The 15,690-nt window shown below is 52.1% G+C and overlaps 6 protein-coding genes across 6 annotated transcripts; 3 read left to right on the top strand and 3 right to left on the bottom strand.

Annotated features, from left to right (window-relative positions):
* Nucleotides 1-387: 387 nt before the first annotated feature.
* Nucleotides 388-3,755, top strand: EJ05DRAFT_436188 (cysteine proteinase; the record flags this gene model as incomplete). Its single annotated transcript, XM_033741732.1, has 3 exons — nucleotides 388-708; nucleotides 759-2,777; nucleotides 2,832-3,755. 3 exons carry the CDS (start codon nucleotides 388-390, stop codon nucleotides 3,753-3,755), a joined length of 3,264 nt encoding a protein of 1,087 aa, XP_033602638.1.
* A 61-nt stretch (nucleotides 3,756-3,816) lies between these two features.
* On the bottom strand, nucleotides 3,817-4,544 carry EJ05DRAFT_274973 (uncharacterized protein). The gene has a single exon (XM_033740384.1). It carries the CDS (start codon nucleotides 4,304-4,306, stop codon nucleotides 3,878-3,880), a length of 429 nt encoding a protein of 142 aa, XP_033602637.1. The 5' UTR covers nucleotides 4,307-4,544; the 3' UTR covers nucleotides 3,817-3,877.
* A 223-nt stretch (nucleotides 4,545-4,767) lies between these two features.
* EJ05DRAFT_449895 (lysophospholipase) lies at nucleotides 4,768-7,368 on the bottom strand. Its single transcript, XM_033742351.1, has 2 exons — nucleotides 6,851-7,368; nucleotides 4,768-6,789 (listed from the first exon to the last, which is right to left on the bottom strand). Exons 1-2 carry the CDS (start codon nucleotides 6,903-6,905, stop codon nucleotides 4,919-4,921), a joined length of 1,926 nt encoding a protein of 641 aa, XP_033602636.1. The 5' UTR covers nucleotides 6,906-7,368; the 3' UTR covers nucleotides 4,768-4,918.
* On the top strand, nucleotides 7,214-9,585 carry EJ05DRAFT_274891 (diphthamide biosynthesis protein). The gene is made up of 2 exons (XM_033740383.1): nucleotides 7,214-7,482; nucleotides 7,531-9,585. The coding sequence occupies exon 2, from the start codon at nucleotides 7,570-7,572 to the stop codon at nucleotides 9,286-9,288; it is 1,719 nt and encodes a 572-aa protein (XP_033602635.1). The 5' UTR covers nucleotides 7,214-7,482; nucleotides 7,531-7,569; the 3' UTR covers nucleotides 9,289-9,585.
* A 467-nt stretch (nucleotides 9,586-10,052) lies between these two features.
* EJ05DRAFT_436318 (uncharacterized protein) lies at nucleotides 10,053-12,966 on the top strand (the record flags this gene model as incomplete). The annotated part of the gene is made up of 2 exons (XM_033741744.1): nucleotides 10,053-12,389; nucleotides 12,442-12,966. 2 exons carry the CDS (start codon nucleotides 10,053-10,055, stop codon nucleotides 12,964-12,966), a joined length of 2,862 nt encoding a protein of 953 aa, XP_033602634.1.
* A 392-nt stretch (nucleotides 12,967-13,358) lies between these two features.
* EJ05DRAFT_474083 (uncharacterized protein) lies at nucleotides 13,359-15,345 on the bottom strand. The gene is made up of 2 exons (XM_033743531.1): nucleotides 14,125-15,345; nucleotides 13,359-14,009 (listed from the first exon to the last, which is right to left on the bottom strand). The coding sequence occupies exons 1-2, from the start codon at nucleotides 14,977-14,979 to the stop codon at nucleotides 13,764-13,766; spliced, it is 1,101 nt and encodes a 366-aa protein (XP_033602633.1). The 5' UTR covers nucleotides 14,980-15,345; the 3' UTR covers nucleotides 13,359-13,763.
* Between the last annotated feature and the right edge of the window lie 345 nt (nucleotides 15,346-15,690).

Raw genomic sequence — 15,690 nt, 5'->3', positions numbered from 1 at the left:
CGTCGACTCTTGTTACTCCTCTACCTGTCCTTCTCTCTCTTCCTCCATACCTCTCTCACACCGCATCACGAGCTCTGAATTATACAATATCTGCGCTAGAACTACGCGCAAGTTCAAGTCACAGCATCGCACCAGCACCAGCACCCGTGCCTCGATCCTCGATCGTCTCATATCCACCGATTCTTTGCGTATAGAGAAGAAGATATAGTCTGGCTACGCTGGTAATCGGACGAAGCATGCTGCCTTCCGCAGTCTCGTAAGCGGCTTGACATGAGTACTGCTGCCCCTCCGCCTCCGGCGTCTGCAATGAATGGCTATGGGCTACCTGGACAGCCCAGTAGCTATGGCGGCCCGCAAGCAAATGGAGCTGGAAAGCCTCCCCGTATAATGGAACATTTGGCAGATCTCAAAGCGAAAGCAAATAAGACTCTGGCTGAGCAAGCGCAGCAGCATTTACCTGTACAGTCACAGTCCTATCGTCGGACCACTCGACCTGACTTGAAGCAGCTTGGCCACCTTCTGACCGTAGCACACGACTCTGCAAAGCAGGCTGATATCTTCGAAACGTATCGCCGACCGGACTTCGCATACACAGAGTTCTTGGTCGCTTCTGAAATCATCCTGAACCTCGTACCACGACACAAGGAATACCCGACACTCCAAGCCGATAGGGGAAGGTTTCACAGACTGTACAGGGAACTCACAAAGGTCTGTCACTGTCTACGAATGAAGTGGACTGGACTGATGTGTATCATCAGAAAATAGGTTCCGACCAGGAGCGATATGCCAAGATTAGAGAGATAATCGTCAATGATAACATACGAAATGGCACCCGGCCAGGAGATGCCGGCCCGCCCACAATGCCACATACTGCTTCCAACATTCAATCAAACCCTTCCAACCGGTACTCTATGCCTCCATCATCGAATGGCTATGAAGCGCAAGGCTCCTCTTCGCAAACCTCACTCGACATTCGACCAGGCTCGGCTGCAGGTCGCTCTACTCCGGGCGATTCTTATGTAGCATTCAAGCCGCGGCCACCAGTGAACCCGAAACCTCAAAGTCTCCATGGTCGGGCACTCACAAACGGGGCTGCAAATGCTGATGCTCTAGCGGAGCGCTTTGCTAGATTAAGAGCAACCCCAAAAGCGGAATCAGCAGCCAACATGCCCGCAACTGGCACTATCTCGACAAACACTTCATGGGATCTATCAGTGAAGATGCCTTCGCCAACTGAATATCAAATTTCAGGCGATGTATTGCCCCGGCCTATGGGGCCCCGAGACCTACCAACCGCTCCCTCCGCGCCTCCTCACCCCCCAAAGATACCCCTTATCACGAATTTTACGGCTTCAATGCCAAAGGCGCCCAGTCCAACATACAGTCCCGCGAGAAACATGGCAACTCCAGCCAGCATAGACCCGCCCAGGAGTACCGCCAGAAGTATGGTAGGTACCGGAGGTCGTAGTAATTCTATGGCGTCAAATGCATCTGCTCAAGCCCCCAACAATAATGGCTCGGCAGACTCGTACTTTCCAGCCCAAGCAGCACCAAAAACAAATGGACATACCCGCCGCGTGTCGCTGGGTATACCAAATGAAAGCCATATTGATGCCGAGAGGCTCTTCGATTACAATCGCATGTACAATGTGCTACTGATCGATGTTCGTAATCGTGAAGACTTTGACGATGGCCACATCTTTGCGCAACAAGTCATGTGCATAGAACCGACTACCTTGAAACCCAACATGTCCGCCGAGCAATTGCAGGATTCTCTGGTCCTCTCCCCTGAAAATGAACTGTACTGGTTCGAACAAAGGAACGAATTCGACTTGGTAGTCTTCTATGATCAGGCCACGAGAGACACGAGTTTTCTTGATCGACCAGTGCGGAATGAAGAAGAGGAGGTGCTGAAGAACTTGTATGAATCGCTGACCGAATTCAACTTTGATCGACCTCTGAGTCGACCACCCATTATGCTAAGAGGAGGACTCGATGCATGGGCAGACTTGATAGGTACCAACGCGTTGGCAACTTCACGAACGACCGCAGTCGTGTCTCAACAACAAAAATCCAATCGACCAATCCGCCGCATGCCTGCAAAGCGGAATATCTCGATGAATTTGCAGAAGAAGCGCCATAGAGACTTTACCACCCTAGATCCCGAAGAGGAGCAAAAGTGGCTTGAAAAGGCCAGAATTGAAAGAGCGGAACTGGAAAACAGGAATATCCCCGAAGAGGAAGCCGACTATGAAGGTGATTCTGACCCTCAGATATATCGTTCCACCGCAGACTTCCTCAGACGCTTTCCAGAGCCGGCAGCGCTTGACCAACAATCAATGGTGTATCCGCCGCGGCGCCAGGCTTCTGAGTCTGCATACATACAACCTAGTATTCCTCCGGTACCATCCAGGCCAGCTCCGTCTGTACCTCGAGTCAGTTACAGTGGTGTACATGAACGGGAATCATCTCAACAGACAGGATCGAGCCGCACAGCTCACCTTGCAGCGTATATACCGCCCAGTCGTAACCCTCGTTATCGTCTCCCTAAGACTGGACTCGTCAATTTTGGTGTTACATGCTACATGAATTCGACGGTTCAATGTCTGAACGCAACTATGCCTTTGACAGGTGTTTTCCTTGACAATCGATACCAAAGGTTGATTGAGCGAGACAACTGGAAGGGGTCCAAAGGACTCATGTCGGAACATTACGCTACATTGATAAAGAATCTCTGGCAGGGCGACGTCCGCGCCCTTCGCCCGACTAGCTTACGGGTCAGTTCTGTAGCCCCCTTTCTTTCATGCTTAGAATCTAACGCACGCTTGCAGAAACTTTGCGGCCGCTTCAATGCCGAATGGTCCCGTGACCAGCAGCAAGACGCCAAAGAATTCCTCGAATTCCTCCTCGATATCCTCCATGAAGATATGAATCGGCAATGGTCCCATCCCCCACTCAAAGCTCTCACAGAGCGCGATGAGGCCTACCGCGAACGTCTCCCCAAACTTTATGCCGCACAAGTCGAGTGGATGCGCTACTCAATGCGCGACAAATCCATCATTTCGGACTTCTTCGCCGGCCAGCATGCCTCGCGTCTTCGCTGCGCGACTTGCGCCCACACCTCGACTACGTTCGAAGCCTTCTACTCGCTCTCCGTCGAGATACCACGGGATCACCCCTCCGACATCCGTGACTGCCTGCGCTCCTATTGCAAGGAAGAGCGCCTCAGCGGTGACGAAGTGTGGAAATGCCCGCAGTGTAAGACTGAGCGCGAGGCCAGTAAACAGATCACGCTATCTCGCGCGCCGCAATACCTCATCCTGCACTTCAAGCGCTTCAGCGCCAGTCACGACGAGCGAGCGCGAAAAGTTCGCACACCAATCGAGTTTCCCCTCACCGGTCTCGACCTTTCGCCATACATGCTTCCACCCCCGACGCCTGCCGAGGAAGCTGTTATCGCACAGCAGCAAGACGGCGCAAACCAACTTGCGAAGCTAAAGGCTGACGTCAGCATGAACGGGCCGTATATATACAATGCGTATGCAGTCATCCGGCATATTGGACAGACAATCAGTAGCGGGCATTACATTGCGTGTGTTAAAGACAGTGTTAAGGGTGTATGGCGCCAGTTCAACGACGAGCGCGTCACGGACTTTATGCCAGAGGACCTGAGGGCCAACGAGAGGCTGCAAAACGAACAGGCGTATATCGTGTTTTATGAGCGGGATCTGACCGCCGCTGTGGCTAAGAGGTGATGCTTGGGGCGGCGGCGTCGGCGTCGGCGTTGCGCGTTTGGTATATATGGTCGTCAATGGGGTCCTGGTCTGGTGTGCATGCATGCATAGCTTTGCCGTTTTGTGTCGTGAGCGCCTTCCTCCTAGCGAAAACGCTTGATTCTATTTTTGCGCGCACGTGCGGTCGGTGCATCTGGACTTTTTCTTCTTCTTGCTCCTCTTCTTATTCTTCTTTTTACACGTTCTTTGCATTCATTCAGCCATTCATCCATCTTTGGCGTTGGGGGAACTTTGTTTGCATCAGCGATCAGCGATAGTAAAGCGAGAGAGCGCGGGATTGGAGAGGGAACTGCGATGTGCATATGCATATGGACGATGGACGATGCATAACCCATATGGAGAATGGAGAATGTAAAATCGGGAATGGTTAGCGGACAATCGAGAATTGACAATGGACAATCGGCATGGACGATGTACATGAACAATGCATATCGACAAACGGACAGACATGAACAATGCATACCGATGAACGGACAGACATGAACAATGCATTCTGCCAATGACCAACGCATCCTAACAACAGACAATGGACACAATGGACACAGTGGACAATGATCAGGCACTCATTATAACAGGCATTAAAGTGACTAAACCATGCATTGTGCTCGATTACGACGCGGTCTGCTATTACCAATGATCCCATGAATAATGCACATCTAACCCTACATAATAACGACAGAACGGGATAGTAAGGCTAACTATACTAGTTAACAATCGATTGTCGAGGTTGTCCAACGTGATCTTAATAACCTTTCTTCTACGTTTCACCTCGCGGTAAGGACACCCTCATCCGCATAGACGGTATGGCAGTAAAAAGTGACAGTGGTGTTGATAGTGGTATTGATTGTTAAAGCTATATACCATTCCTCGTTTGGGATGACTTTCTAGTTTGCGCCACTGGCAGGAGAGTCATAGATAGATATACATAGCTAGATACAGGACACTAGTCTGTAAAGACTCAAACTAACATCGAAACTCGCCGAAGCTTTCAAGACCCGAACATGCACACTCAGATTCCAAAATTTTGTAGAACATCATCCTTCGAACGTGCTTCTGCTCCATATGCAAAGAAAACAAAACACCGAACAAAGCCCATGTGACACCATGCTCTCCATGCTTTTCTCTCAAAACAACGTCAAAACAGTAACAGCGATTGCAACCGCACCCGCAAGCATACTCGAACGGGGATTGGCTACAGGCGGTCCGGCACTAATTTTGGCGAATACATTGTCCGGGTTATACGTGACAGGTCGCTGATCGAGCGTGCCGTCCCAGCAATACCTTTGGAAGCAGGTATTACACGTGTCCGGTACCTGGGCGCCGCTCTTGTGCCAGCTGCGGCTCATAATCGCACAGGCGACACACTGCGGCCACTCGCTGTCCTGCGTCGAGTTGCCGCGCGTGGCGGTGAGGTATCCGTTCTGGATCATGGCGTTGCGCGCATCGATCGTATAGTCGAGTGTTATGGTGGAAACGTTGGAGTCGAAGACGAAGGGCGAGTTGGGGATGTAGACGATGAGTGGGGCGTCGCCGGTGGTATTGTCTGCGTCGCATCCGAAGAATGTTGGGCGCGAGTTGAGACCGAGGTTGACAAAGGTATTTTGGTCAGGTATGGCAGGGAATGCGGTGCCATTTTCGATAGTTTCGTTGAGTGAGCGCTCGTACGTGGCAACAAGGGCGGTGCCGTTGGGCCAGTTCGAAGTATCTGCAGAGGAGTCGACGGCGAAAATCACATCGACTGCGCGCTGGGGCTGAATTAGTGGGTTCAGAGGTATATTTTGGAAATCTTCACCGCCATCGACGAGAGTGAGGCGCTCAGACTGGGCGTTAGGGTTGGTGCCTTCGTTAAAGCCGAAGAAGGGGTTGGGGGTCCAGTCGGCAATATCGTTTTCATCATTGCCGATTTCGGATAGAATGGAGCTCAGTGCATCTTTGATGAATTGTGGCGCGCTGGTGCCATCGAGTTGAAGGAGGAACTGGTTGAAGAGGGAGGAAGAGGTGCCCATGATATAAGCTGCGTTGTCAAAGCCACGGACGCAACGAGCGCCATCTGCGATCTGGCCACCATTGAATCTAGATCCGGCATATTTGATGGGTGCAAAGGCATATAACGTGGGATCGAAGCTACCCATCTCCCAGGGGTTAAACTCGTAGACGGTCGTGTTTGAGCTGATGATTTTAGCTCCCGGATCACGCTCGTCTGCCACAATTATGGGCATAGGCGCGTTCGCGTCACGGAAATCTAGGTCATCAGCAATCGATGACCAGGTATAAGCCGGTCCACCGTCAGTGGCATTGACGAGCTGGAAGGACAAGGCGCGAGCCCAGTAGTCGGTGATGGACGTATTGAAGCCAGCACTGGCTTTTCCATCTACGCTGTCATGAAGATTGGACCAGTAATCTGCTGTGTTCAGGATCTGAATACCACCTTGGTCTGGACCCTGAAGGATTGAATCTTGAAACTGCCAGAGAGAGCCGGAAAAGGTCGGGTTGGTGTTGACAATGTTCTGGACCGAGGTAAAGTTGTTGGCGTAGATACTGCCAACCAGCCAGGAACCTCCTGATAGACCAGCAATATATGTAGAGGCCTGAAGAAGACCGCCAATATGGCCACTGCTGGTCGAATTGTCCGTCCTGCTGTCCATAGCAGACAAGACACCGGCACCATTCAGCGTCGCGCGGTAGCCACCACCAGAGAAGGCAATGGCGATATTTGGCAGAGCTGTAGCATTGTTTTGGTTGTTGTCTATGTAGCTGTTTGTGTCAAAGCCATTGATGGTCAGGCGTCCAAGCAGGTCGCGAAGAGGCTGGACGGTGTTGTTTCGTCTCCGCTGTAGCCATTCCGTCTCTTGATTCGAAAGGCCAGACGCGACGCGAACGGTAGGGCGATCTGAAGGACAGTCGACCTCAGTAGGAGTGTATCCATTAGGAGCTTGAGGTGTTGCGCGTTTCGGCAGAGAAATTATGTCAGCGTCGACATGATCGACCGGGTTTGCTGGCGCAAGAGGTGGTTAGCAAGGGTGAACAAGGATGTCGCGTGCTCCACGGAAGCTTACCAGATGTCTTCAAGGTCAACAACGACGCGCCCAACAAAGACAATGGAAATCTCATGTTGCGATGGATAAGAATGGGCTTGCGAGATGGACGCGCCACGTCAGAGTGGGCATGGAAGCTTATATGCACCAGAGGCTGGCGCTGGCTTATGCTGCTGGGCGGTGCCGAAAAAGGAATGTCAATGTTGTACCCGGCCTCAGCTTAGTTTCAGGCTATGACGTTCGCAGCATAATGTGATGATCCTCAGGCCGGCCCGGGCGGCGTTCTAATGGCCGAACAATTGGTAGGTAATTATAGTAACGCTCGCGCTCACATGGCGCCGATGAAATTGTAGTCGACGTCGTCGTCGTCGTAGTCGTTGTAGTTGTGGTCGTCTTTACACCCTATTGCCGACGGTGTCATGGATTTCAGGGCCGCCCGAGATCTGGATGGCGAATGATGAGAACTAGGGCGGTAATCCGGAGTGAATTTGCCGTATATAGGGTTTGCGTATTCGTTGGAGGCTGTGAGGCTGGTGAGCGCTGAAGCGCCTTTAGTTCTATTCTTGCGGCCAAGTTTCAATACGCAGAAAACGTTTCTGCGCCTCCCGGCGCACCCAACCCCAAACCTCTCCAGGGCTGCAGCAGCGCCTTAGGTACCGCCCCCGCCGTGTACCAACATCGCTGACATAACCCCGCCTAAGATTTCTTTCCATGTTTTCCCAATTTCCATCTCATCCACAATGGCGTCGTCCCTCGCCCCGACACAAGTCGCGCCCGTACTGTCGACTCCTGATACACACATCTTCGAGGATGCCGCTCCCAAGATTGACCTTGCGACTCTGCCTCGGCTCTCCGATGAGCAGCTTGCCATCACGTACGAAGTCGAGCGTACAGTGAACGAGATTCGCGCCGGAAGATGGCGACGCATCGCCCTTCAATTTCCCGATCATATGTTGGTGGATTCTACACGAGTCTTTGAAGCACTGAGCCGCGGTCTTCATATTACGAGAAAGCGACAGTCCTGCTCCTGTACAAGCGATCCTCCGCCGACGGATGTTCATGGGGAAGAAATTGCAAGACTTTCGCAGCGCTTGCAGGATGTCAATGTCTCGCCTCCCAAGATGGAAGAGGAAGAAAAGCTGTTCATTCTCGGTGATACCTCATATGGATCCTGCTGTGTAGATGAAGTCGCCGCTGAACACGTAGACGCCGATGTCATCGTACATTACGGTCGCTCCTGTCTCTCTCCCAGTGCGCGCTTGCCCGTCATATACGTCTTTACCACGAGACCGCTGAACATAGACGCTGTGATACAAACATTCATCAACACATATCCGGACAAAGAGAGCAGGATAGTGCTTATGGCCGATATTCCCTATTCTGAACATTTAACGTTACTGAAAAGTAGACTACAAGAAACTGGCTACAGTAACGTCTTCGCTACGTCTGTTGAGCATAACCCCTCCTCGCCACTTCCAAATCGTACTGTTCCCGTCGAAGTGAGCGAGCTGCCAGACAAATTGAAAGACTACCAATTGTTCCATATCTCAGAGCCACCGACCGCGTTACTGCTGACCCTGTCCTCTCGTGTAGGCGCTATACACATCTATCCAACAGAACACAATAATGGAGGTGAAGTCAATGCTCTGCCGGTCTCGTCTGCCATGACTCTCCGCCGCAGATATGCTCTCATCACTCGTCAGAGCACTGTTGACATATTTGGTATTCTCATCAATACTCTGTCTGTGAAGAACTATCTGCATATTGTAGATCATGTTCGAGACAGCATCGCAGCTGCTGGGAAGAAAAGTTACACTTTTGTTGTAGGCAAGATCAACGCAGCCAAAGTCGCAAACTTCAGCGAGATAGGTGGATGGGTCGTGATTGGGTGTTGGGAAAGTAGCCTCATCGAGAGCAAGGAATTCTGGAAGCCGCTAATCACGCCATTCGAACTACAACTGGCCTTGAGGAGCGACAACGACAGGGTTTGGACAGGCGAGTGGAGCAGCGACTTTCAGAGCATCCTGATCGGTGAGGAGCAGAATAATGCTGCCCCAAAAGACGACCAAGCCACCATTGGAGACGCAGACGATGTAGATTCCGAGGGCGATTCAGCACCACCGGAATTTGATCTACGAACGGGTCGCTATGTCTCACATAGTCGTCCAATGCGTACTACTAACGGTCATCGCTCTTCTGCTGCTGCTTTGACATCGAGCACCAAAATGTCTTCTTCAGTCGTAAAGCGTGCCAAAGGCGATATAGCGCAGATAGCAGGGGTCGTTTCTCCAGGTGCAGAATTCCTGAGGTCGAAACGGACGTGGCAAGGATTGGGGAGTGACTTCGAAATCGCATATGACGAGTCAGGTGCTATAGACAGACAAGGAGCGCCTGTTGAAGAAGGGAGACGTGGAGTCGCTCGGGGCTATGTGGTTGGAGATGATAGGTCTGCCAGTTAGCGGTCGATAGGGTCACAGTGTGTACACGATGGCCGGTATCTGTTGTAAATGTGAAGCACGACTACGTACCATATAGTAGTACAAGTGATGTGTATATAAACCAAAAATGGACTTATAGATTGTGGTCTCAGCCAATTTTGTTCTGAGAACAGACGCTGTCGCCGACACCAGGGCCAATTTCAGGCTGGTGATGGGTACAGTTAACCTCCGGTGTATATATTTGGGGTGGCGCTAAGACCAGTAGCCGGATCTGGCGTAGCCCCTTCCCAGGCGGCAGGGCGCGATTCAATCTCCCAACCTTCGTGAACGGACTGCACACGACCTCTCATACCCTCTCTCATTCACTTTCACGCTGTCTTCTGCTGCACGCTCCTCCGACTCACTCACTTCTTCACCGCGACTCCCAGGAGCAGTGGTCGGCTTCGCTACTGCCGCTTCACCTACACCGCCTGTATTGCACCTGCATGACGTGTCGACCACCGTGCTCACTGCGTCGCGAATATTGTCTGGAAGGCTTGGAACTGGCCGATCGTCTTGGACTGAGTCCGCAACCTGGAATAAGACAGCAAACGCAAGTCAAACACTTCTCACGAAGCATGAGCATTGCCTCGCCTTTGGTATCTTCCTCTGCCGGCGTGGAGTTGTTCTTGGATACTGCTGCGGAGGGTGTGTTCCGTAATGGCGAGGTGGTGGAGGGAAGCCGTGAAAAAAGAGACACAGGGAAAGCAGTTATGAGGCAAGGGCCTGCTGGACGAGGTGGAATCATGCTGGTAGGGGATATCCAAACATATGAGACTGCTCCACGAACAAGTCTTTTTGAGGCCGTCATCAGCGCACACCCACCAATACTGGAGAGTTTGCTGAGCCAGCTCCCCACGGTGTCCATCATCGACTTATTTCACACCAGTCGTTATCTTAGAGAATTCCTTGCATCTTACCCACTAGCCTGGAAGACCTTATCGTTCCGACTACCTCAACCAGCTCCAGTTGTGGGCTCGCCTGGCAACGAAACCCCAGATGGACGAGACAGACAATCGAAGCAGTATGCCTTGGACGGTCTTCTGATACAGGTAGTAGTTCCTCTCGGAACGCGATTGAGAAACCTTGATTTGTGCAATACTGCGGTGACTGGAGTGTCCCTAGTTTCGCGGGTCCTGCAACCGCGCATTTCCATGCTACAGCATCTTTCTGTCCGTGGATGTAAAAACGTATCCATCAAATACCATCTGGTCCCGTTCCTAGAACCCTATAGCAAAAAAGGCGTCCCGTGGGCCGTCAAAGGGGAACTCGCTTTAAAGTCTTTATATGCCTATCGATGTCGTCACCACCGCCGGCGGCCATATCTTCCCCAGTCACTTGCCAGAAAAGATTCCGACTCTGAGCCAACACATCAGCTCATCGAAATCTGTCATGAGCTTGGTATTTGGACAGATACAGCTTGGTGTCCGACCCCGGCTGGACGATGCTTCAGGAGGAAGGACTACCACAACGGCAGGGCTGCACCTGGCACACCTGAAGTATGGGTCCCATTCGACAGGCTATGGAGATCCTGTAACCGCATAGGCCCGTCACACGGCACTGCTCAACGAACCTCAGATGGTCGGCTTTGGGAAGACGCTGAAACCGGATATGATGGTGAAGCCCTCGGCCCTGAAGATGGATCAAGTTTAGGTGAGGGGAAGGACGTTCCAGCACACCTGAGAAAGAGTCACAGAACTTTTGTGGACGGCGTCAAATGCAGCCAGTGTGATGAAGATATCCTTGAGCGGTGCGAGCAATGTAGTGTGCGAATGCACTGCATGGGATGCAGGAAGACTCTCTGTGCGAGCTGCGCTTTCAACCGTCCGGTACCTCGAAAACGCGCAAAGACTCGACACTTTACAGAAGAAGCCTTCGGCAACCAGCAGTTCCTGTTGACGAATTCACATCAAGCTCAACAAGCTTCGATTAGTCTTGAGGGGAACGTACGACGCTCCGAATCCCCGGCTAATGACCGTTTCTGGTGGGCACCCGGAGCGACACGTTCACCAAATATGATGACAGAACGGCCAGATGACGGCGACTCTGACTCCGAGGATGGAGGTAACAACAACTTCGGAGCAGTAGCTAACCCCCATATATTGGCTAACATGAGCCCTTTAAAGCTCAATATGCACTGGTGCTGTCTTGAACCAATATTTTCGGGTGGCGGTGGCATCACATTCCTTGGGAATTCAATCGGGGGCAGAGGTGCAGACAAAATACGTGCAGCACCTCTTCCCCGAAGTCCGGAATTCAAAGACCCGGAGTTCTCATCGACGATACCGTCAGGAAGGCTCAAAAATCTGAAAGCCAATGGCCTATACGGGCAGCTGTCAGGTGAAGACATGAACATTCTTTCATTCCTCACACAAGACTCCCTCATGCTGCAAGAATCGACGTGCCCGAGGAGTCTGTGTCAAGACTGTTATCGCAGTTTCCGGTGGAAGGTTTCCTGCAGGGGTTGCAAGAAGCCGCTCTGTAAAGAACATGACTTCCGTGCGCTGAAAATTCGAAAGTGCGGCTTCCGTGACCTGCAGACCGAAAGAGACTTCGTGCTGAACTACAAAGCCGACCGAAATGAGCTTGTGATACCAGCCTTTCAACGAAATCCTCCTGCATATGTGGGCACCCTCGCAGATGAGCAGCAGGCAACGTCCTCAACTGTGATAGAACCATCTACTACTGCTATGCATATCAATGGACCTGCTCCGCCTCCCCACACTAGCGTCCCATCTCAGGAACTACATCCACCGACCGACATGGCTGCGTCGATATCGTCACGTGGCTTAGCTTTAGACAACAACCTCGATATCTCGTACTACAACATGCCATTCACCCGTCCTCGATCACTCAGTGTGTCAGACCTTCGACACCGTGTGACCAGTACATCTCATGCAACCTCGCAACGGGCAAATGCACCACACGCGAGGGTGCCACGACCAGGTCATCCACGACATCCGGTTCAGTGGGAAGGATGCGGTGCCTATTACTGCCAATCTCCCCGCGCCATTGGCGATTCCAGATCAAGGTGCCCGGCGACTCTGAAAGAATGCAAAGAGTGCGGCGTATACGTCTGTGAGGTTAGTAGAATCGCTCACAGAACGCTTATTATCATACTGACATGTTGCACAGAATTGCATGCTTGGAAACCAGCTCTGCCCCTGCGGATACTGCTCAATGAACTATCACTGTCCCCATTGTGACCAGAAACCACATATACAAAAACAGTGCCGTCTCCAGGAAGAATGCAAAGCACGCCTAGCTGCTCAGGAGGCCGACCGCAGACGCCGCGAACACGAACGCGAGGGTGCCAAAGCTGCCGATGAGCTAGCTGCCCAGCTTGGCGAATTCTTCTTTGGCTTGTTCAACGACGATACGCCTGCTGCCACCGATAGCGCGCTCACTGCCATTGACAACCATCTACATAATTTCGTGAGTGAAGACGGCGAGATGGGCGACGATGAGGATGACGCACCGGTCAGCGACGAGCAATTCGTCACGTTCTCTCAGGCGATGCAGGTACAAATGAACGCAGAACTTGCGAATATCGATGACGATGCAGGGGGCGTCGTGGTCGATGGAGGTGTGCTTGTTGATCTGGATTTCACGGATGTGGTGGACGATGATGACGATCTGGATGATTTCTCGGACGCGTGAAGCAGCCACGGGGTCACTTGGTTCATGGAAGAGGAGATATACTTTCAGTGCCTGGCTAAGAATGGGGGCCATATATAATCTACACAACTTTTCTTCGAACATACTTCGGAACAAATCTTCAAGTCGGGAGTGATCCTGAAATAGGAAGGGAACTAGGGGGGGAGGTTTGGTTGGGGACTTCTGAGGGACGAACATGGAAGATATAGTCGGGCGTTTTCCTCGCACACTTTCTTGACAGCATGATTTTAGCGGGCGCTGGGATATTGGCGCCATTTGGAGCTTCTAGGAGGGGGGGGGATACAGAACGACTATTATTATTATCAGATCTCCAGGGACTTTGCTGCGGTGGAGTGGGAGACTGAAAGGGGGAGAATTGTCGAGCTGTTGGCTTTTCCAGTGCGTGTGCGTGTATTTATTCAAATGGATGACCATTGCCTACTGCGATAATAAGTATCAGCGCATCCTACGATGTGCACTCGTGTTGAGGAGTGATCGCATGTTGCGAGATGAGTGAGCCGTGGACGTGTGTCTTGACCCCCCTGATTACCACCTCGAGATACTAGGAATGTTAGGACAGTTATGTACATTTCTGCAGACGTCCGAACCCCTGAATGTCTTGTCGTTTCGGAAGTTAATAAGAGTGATAACGACGTCAATAAGTCCTACCAAAAGACAAAACTCTCTTCTTTTCCCTTCCAGATAATGAAAATATAACCAGCCCACCCCACGTGACCAGACCAGACCAAACCCACTAGTTATTCATTGATTAATTGACGGAGAGTGTGTTTTCCTTCCTTTCAGTACAGCCTAGTCGTATACCACCATATCTTTTTCATCGTCACCAGGGCTGTCGGTCCGACCATACTGATCTCCTCCACGCCTTCGCCGAGCACGTCGCGTAGCTGTGCGAATGTTGAGGCTATCACGTGTGCAGTGTTGGAGTCGTTGTCAGACTTCGTCGTTGTCTTTGTTGCTATCGTTGTCCGAAGTAAGTGCTCCCACTCATCTAGTCTTCTCGATTCGATGCCGGCGAAGTATTCGCCCTGTTGTACGTGTGAGGTTTAGTCGATGGTGCGATTCCCGCCCCCTTTTCAAGCACATACAGGCATGGACAGTATACATGTATGGACGGTATACACAAACGAACAGAATACGTACCAACGCATCCGCCTCACCCCGCGCGTTCCACACCATGCGCTGCATCGCGTACTTGTCAAACGGCGTCTCCAGGCCTGCGTACTGCCATGGCATTGGGATTCCGGTGTACCTGTCCCTGTCCCTGTGTCCACCACTAGCATTACTACCGCTACCATCATTACCACTACTACTATCCCACACTCCCCTCCTCAGATCCTCCAGCCGGAACAACAACCGCTGCACCTCCTCGCACCGCACCGTCGTCGTCGGCAACGGATAGCAATACGCGCGGTCCACGCGCCATATCGCAACTGTCCCGCTTGTGCGCAGGACGCGGCTTATGGCTCGCCACCATGGTGCTGAGGCTATGTCTGTGTCAGTGTGAGAGAATTCATCCCCGTCGTCGTGCACGACGATTAGATCGACTGATTCGGCGCCGAGGTCGAGGATGCGTGCGCTTGTTGATGATGGGGTGTTGTTGTGCTGGTGATGATGATGTAATGATTCGATTGCGCGGCCGCTGTTTGTGCGGCCGCGTGGGATCGATGGGGGTTGGTGTGTTGTTGTTGTGCTAGTGCTGGTGGAGAGGTGGATTGCGCGGTCGAAGTGGGCGGCTAGGATGGCGAGGAGATGTGTGCTGCTGCTGCTGCTATTGCTAGTGGTGAGGGCGAGGATGCATTGGAAGTTGCCGCCTGTCTGGTCGTGGTGGGTGAGGATATGGGATGGTAATTTGGGTGGGTAGGGGGGTGTGAGCGTGCGGGATGGTTTTATGGGTGTGGTTTTGGTCGTGAAGCTTGCTCTGGGTGTGGTTGTGGTTGTTGGGTCGTAGACGGTACGCGGGCCGGGGGCTGCGTGCAGCGGAAGGTTCGGCTGCATCGTGGTGTGCGTGTGCGGGTGGGTGTGCGTCGGAGAATTTCGAAGGCTGTGCCAGGACGCCGGGTGCGTTGTGGGCGGGGAATTTTATGGTGTTGAGGTCGCGAGATGCGATGCGCTACGATGCGATGCGGTGCGATGAGTGAGGGTCATGGATTGGCGCCGTATAGGATAGACGATGGACGTGGTGCTGAGTCGTGGTACACGGGTGAGGCGCAATCCATAGTCTGTCCATATTGTATCCGGCGGCGTGTCGAGGCTTGTGTTTTGTGGCTTCTCGCACCAGCCTTGATGATGGTGATGCCTGCGGCGTCGTAGACAATAACCAGTGTCGACCGGGTTTTGTACGATAATTATGTAAAGTTCTGGGTTGTGTTTGTGTGATCCATGCTAGGTGCTGGAGAAACTCATTGGTGTAGCCTGTTACGGTATTACTTAATTGTGGCTAGGCACCTGTAGAGGCCTCAAGTATGGATAAATGTTGAGCTACAGATGTATACAAGTGTACAGAGGCAGTATTTGAGTGCTACTAGTCAATACGATCGAGGTTGCCCAATGCAGCCTGTCAGCTCACATTATTGGATGTAGTGCCAGTGAGCAAGTCGCAGTATTTATTGACATGAGAAGTGCCTGAGAAGAACCTCTTCGCCCGATATTTCTCGGATCAATCCTTGGGCGTCACGAGAGTACACGCTCCACGCCACAAAGGGGTGA

Source organism: Pseudovirgaria hyperparasitica, assembly GCF_010093815.1.
Source record: "Pseudovirgaria hyperparasitica strain CBS 121739 unplaced genomic scaffold EJ05scaffold_4, whole genome shotgun sequence".
NCBI lineage: Eukaryota > Fungi > Ascomycota > Dothideomycetes > Acrospermales > Acrospermaceae > Pseudovirgaria > Pseudovirgaria hyperparasitica.
The sequence above is the reverse complement of the archived record's forward strand: the minus strand, read 5'-3'. Positions and strand labels throughout refer to the sequence as shown.

Excerpts from the sequence above, each read along its gene's own strand:
- EJ05DRAFT_274973 (XM_033740384.1), bottom strand. The coding sequence starts at position 4,306 with ATGCGTTGGTCATTGGCAGAATGCATTGTTCATGTCTGTCCGTTCATC.
- EJ05DRAFT_449895 (XM_033742351.1), bottom strand. The coding sequence starts at position 6,905 with ATGAGATTTCCATTGTCTTTGTTGGGCGCGTCGTTGTTGACCTTGAAG. Across the intron at positions 6,790-6,850 it reads GTTGACCTTGAAGACATCTG|CAAACCCGGTCGATCATGTC; the intron begins GTAAGCTTCCGT and ends CTCTTGCGCCAG.
- EJ05DRAFT_274891 (XM_033740383.1), top strand. The coding sequence starts at position 7,570 with ATGGCGTCGTCCCTCGCCCCGACACAAGTCGCGCCCGTACTGTCGACT.
- EJ05DRAFT_474083 (XM_033743531.1), bottom strand. The coding sequence starts at position 14,979 with ATGCAGCCGAACCTTCCGCTGCACGCAGCCCCCGGCCCGCGTACCGTC. Across the intron at positions 14,010-14,124 it reads GGGGTGAGGCGGATGCGTTG|GGCGAATACTTCGCCGGCAT; the intron begins GTACGTATTCTG and ends CACGTACAACAG.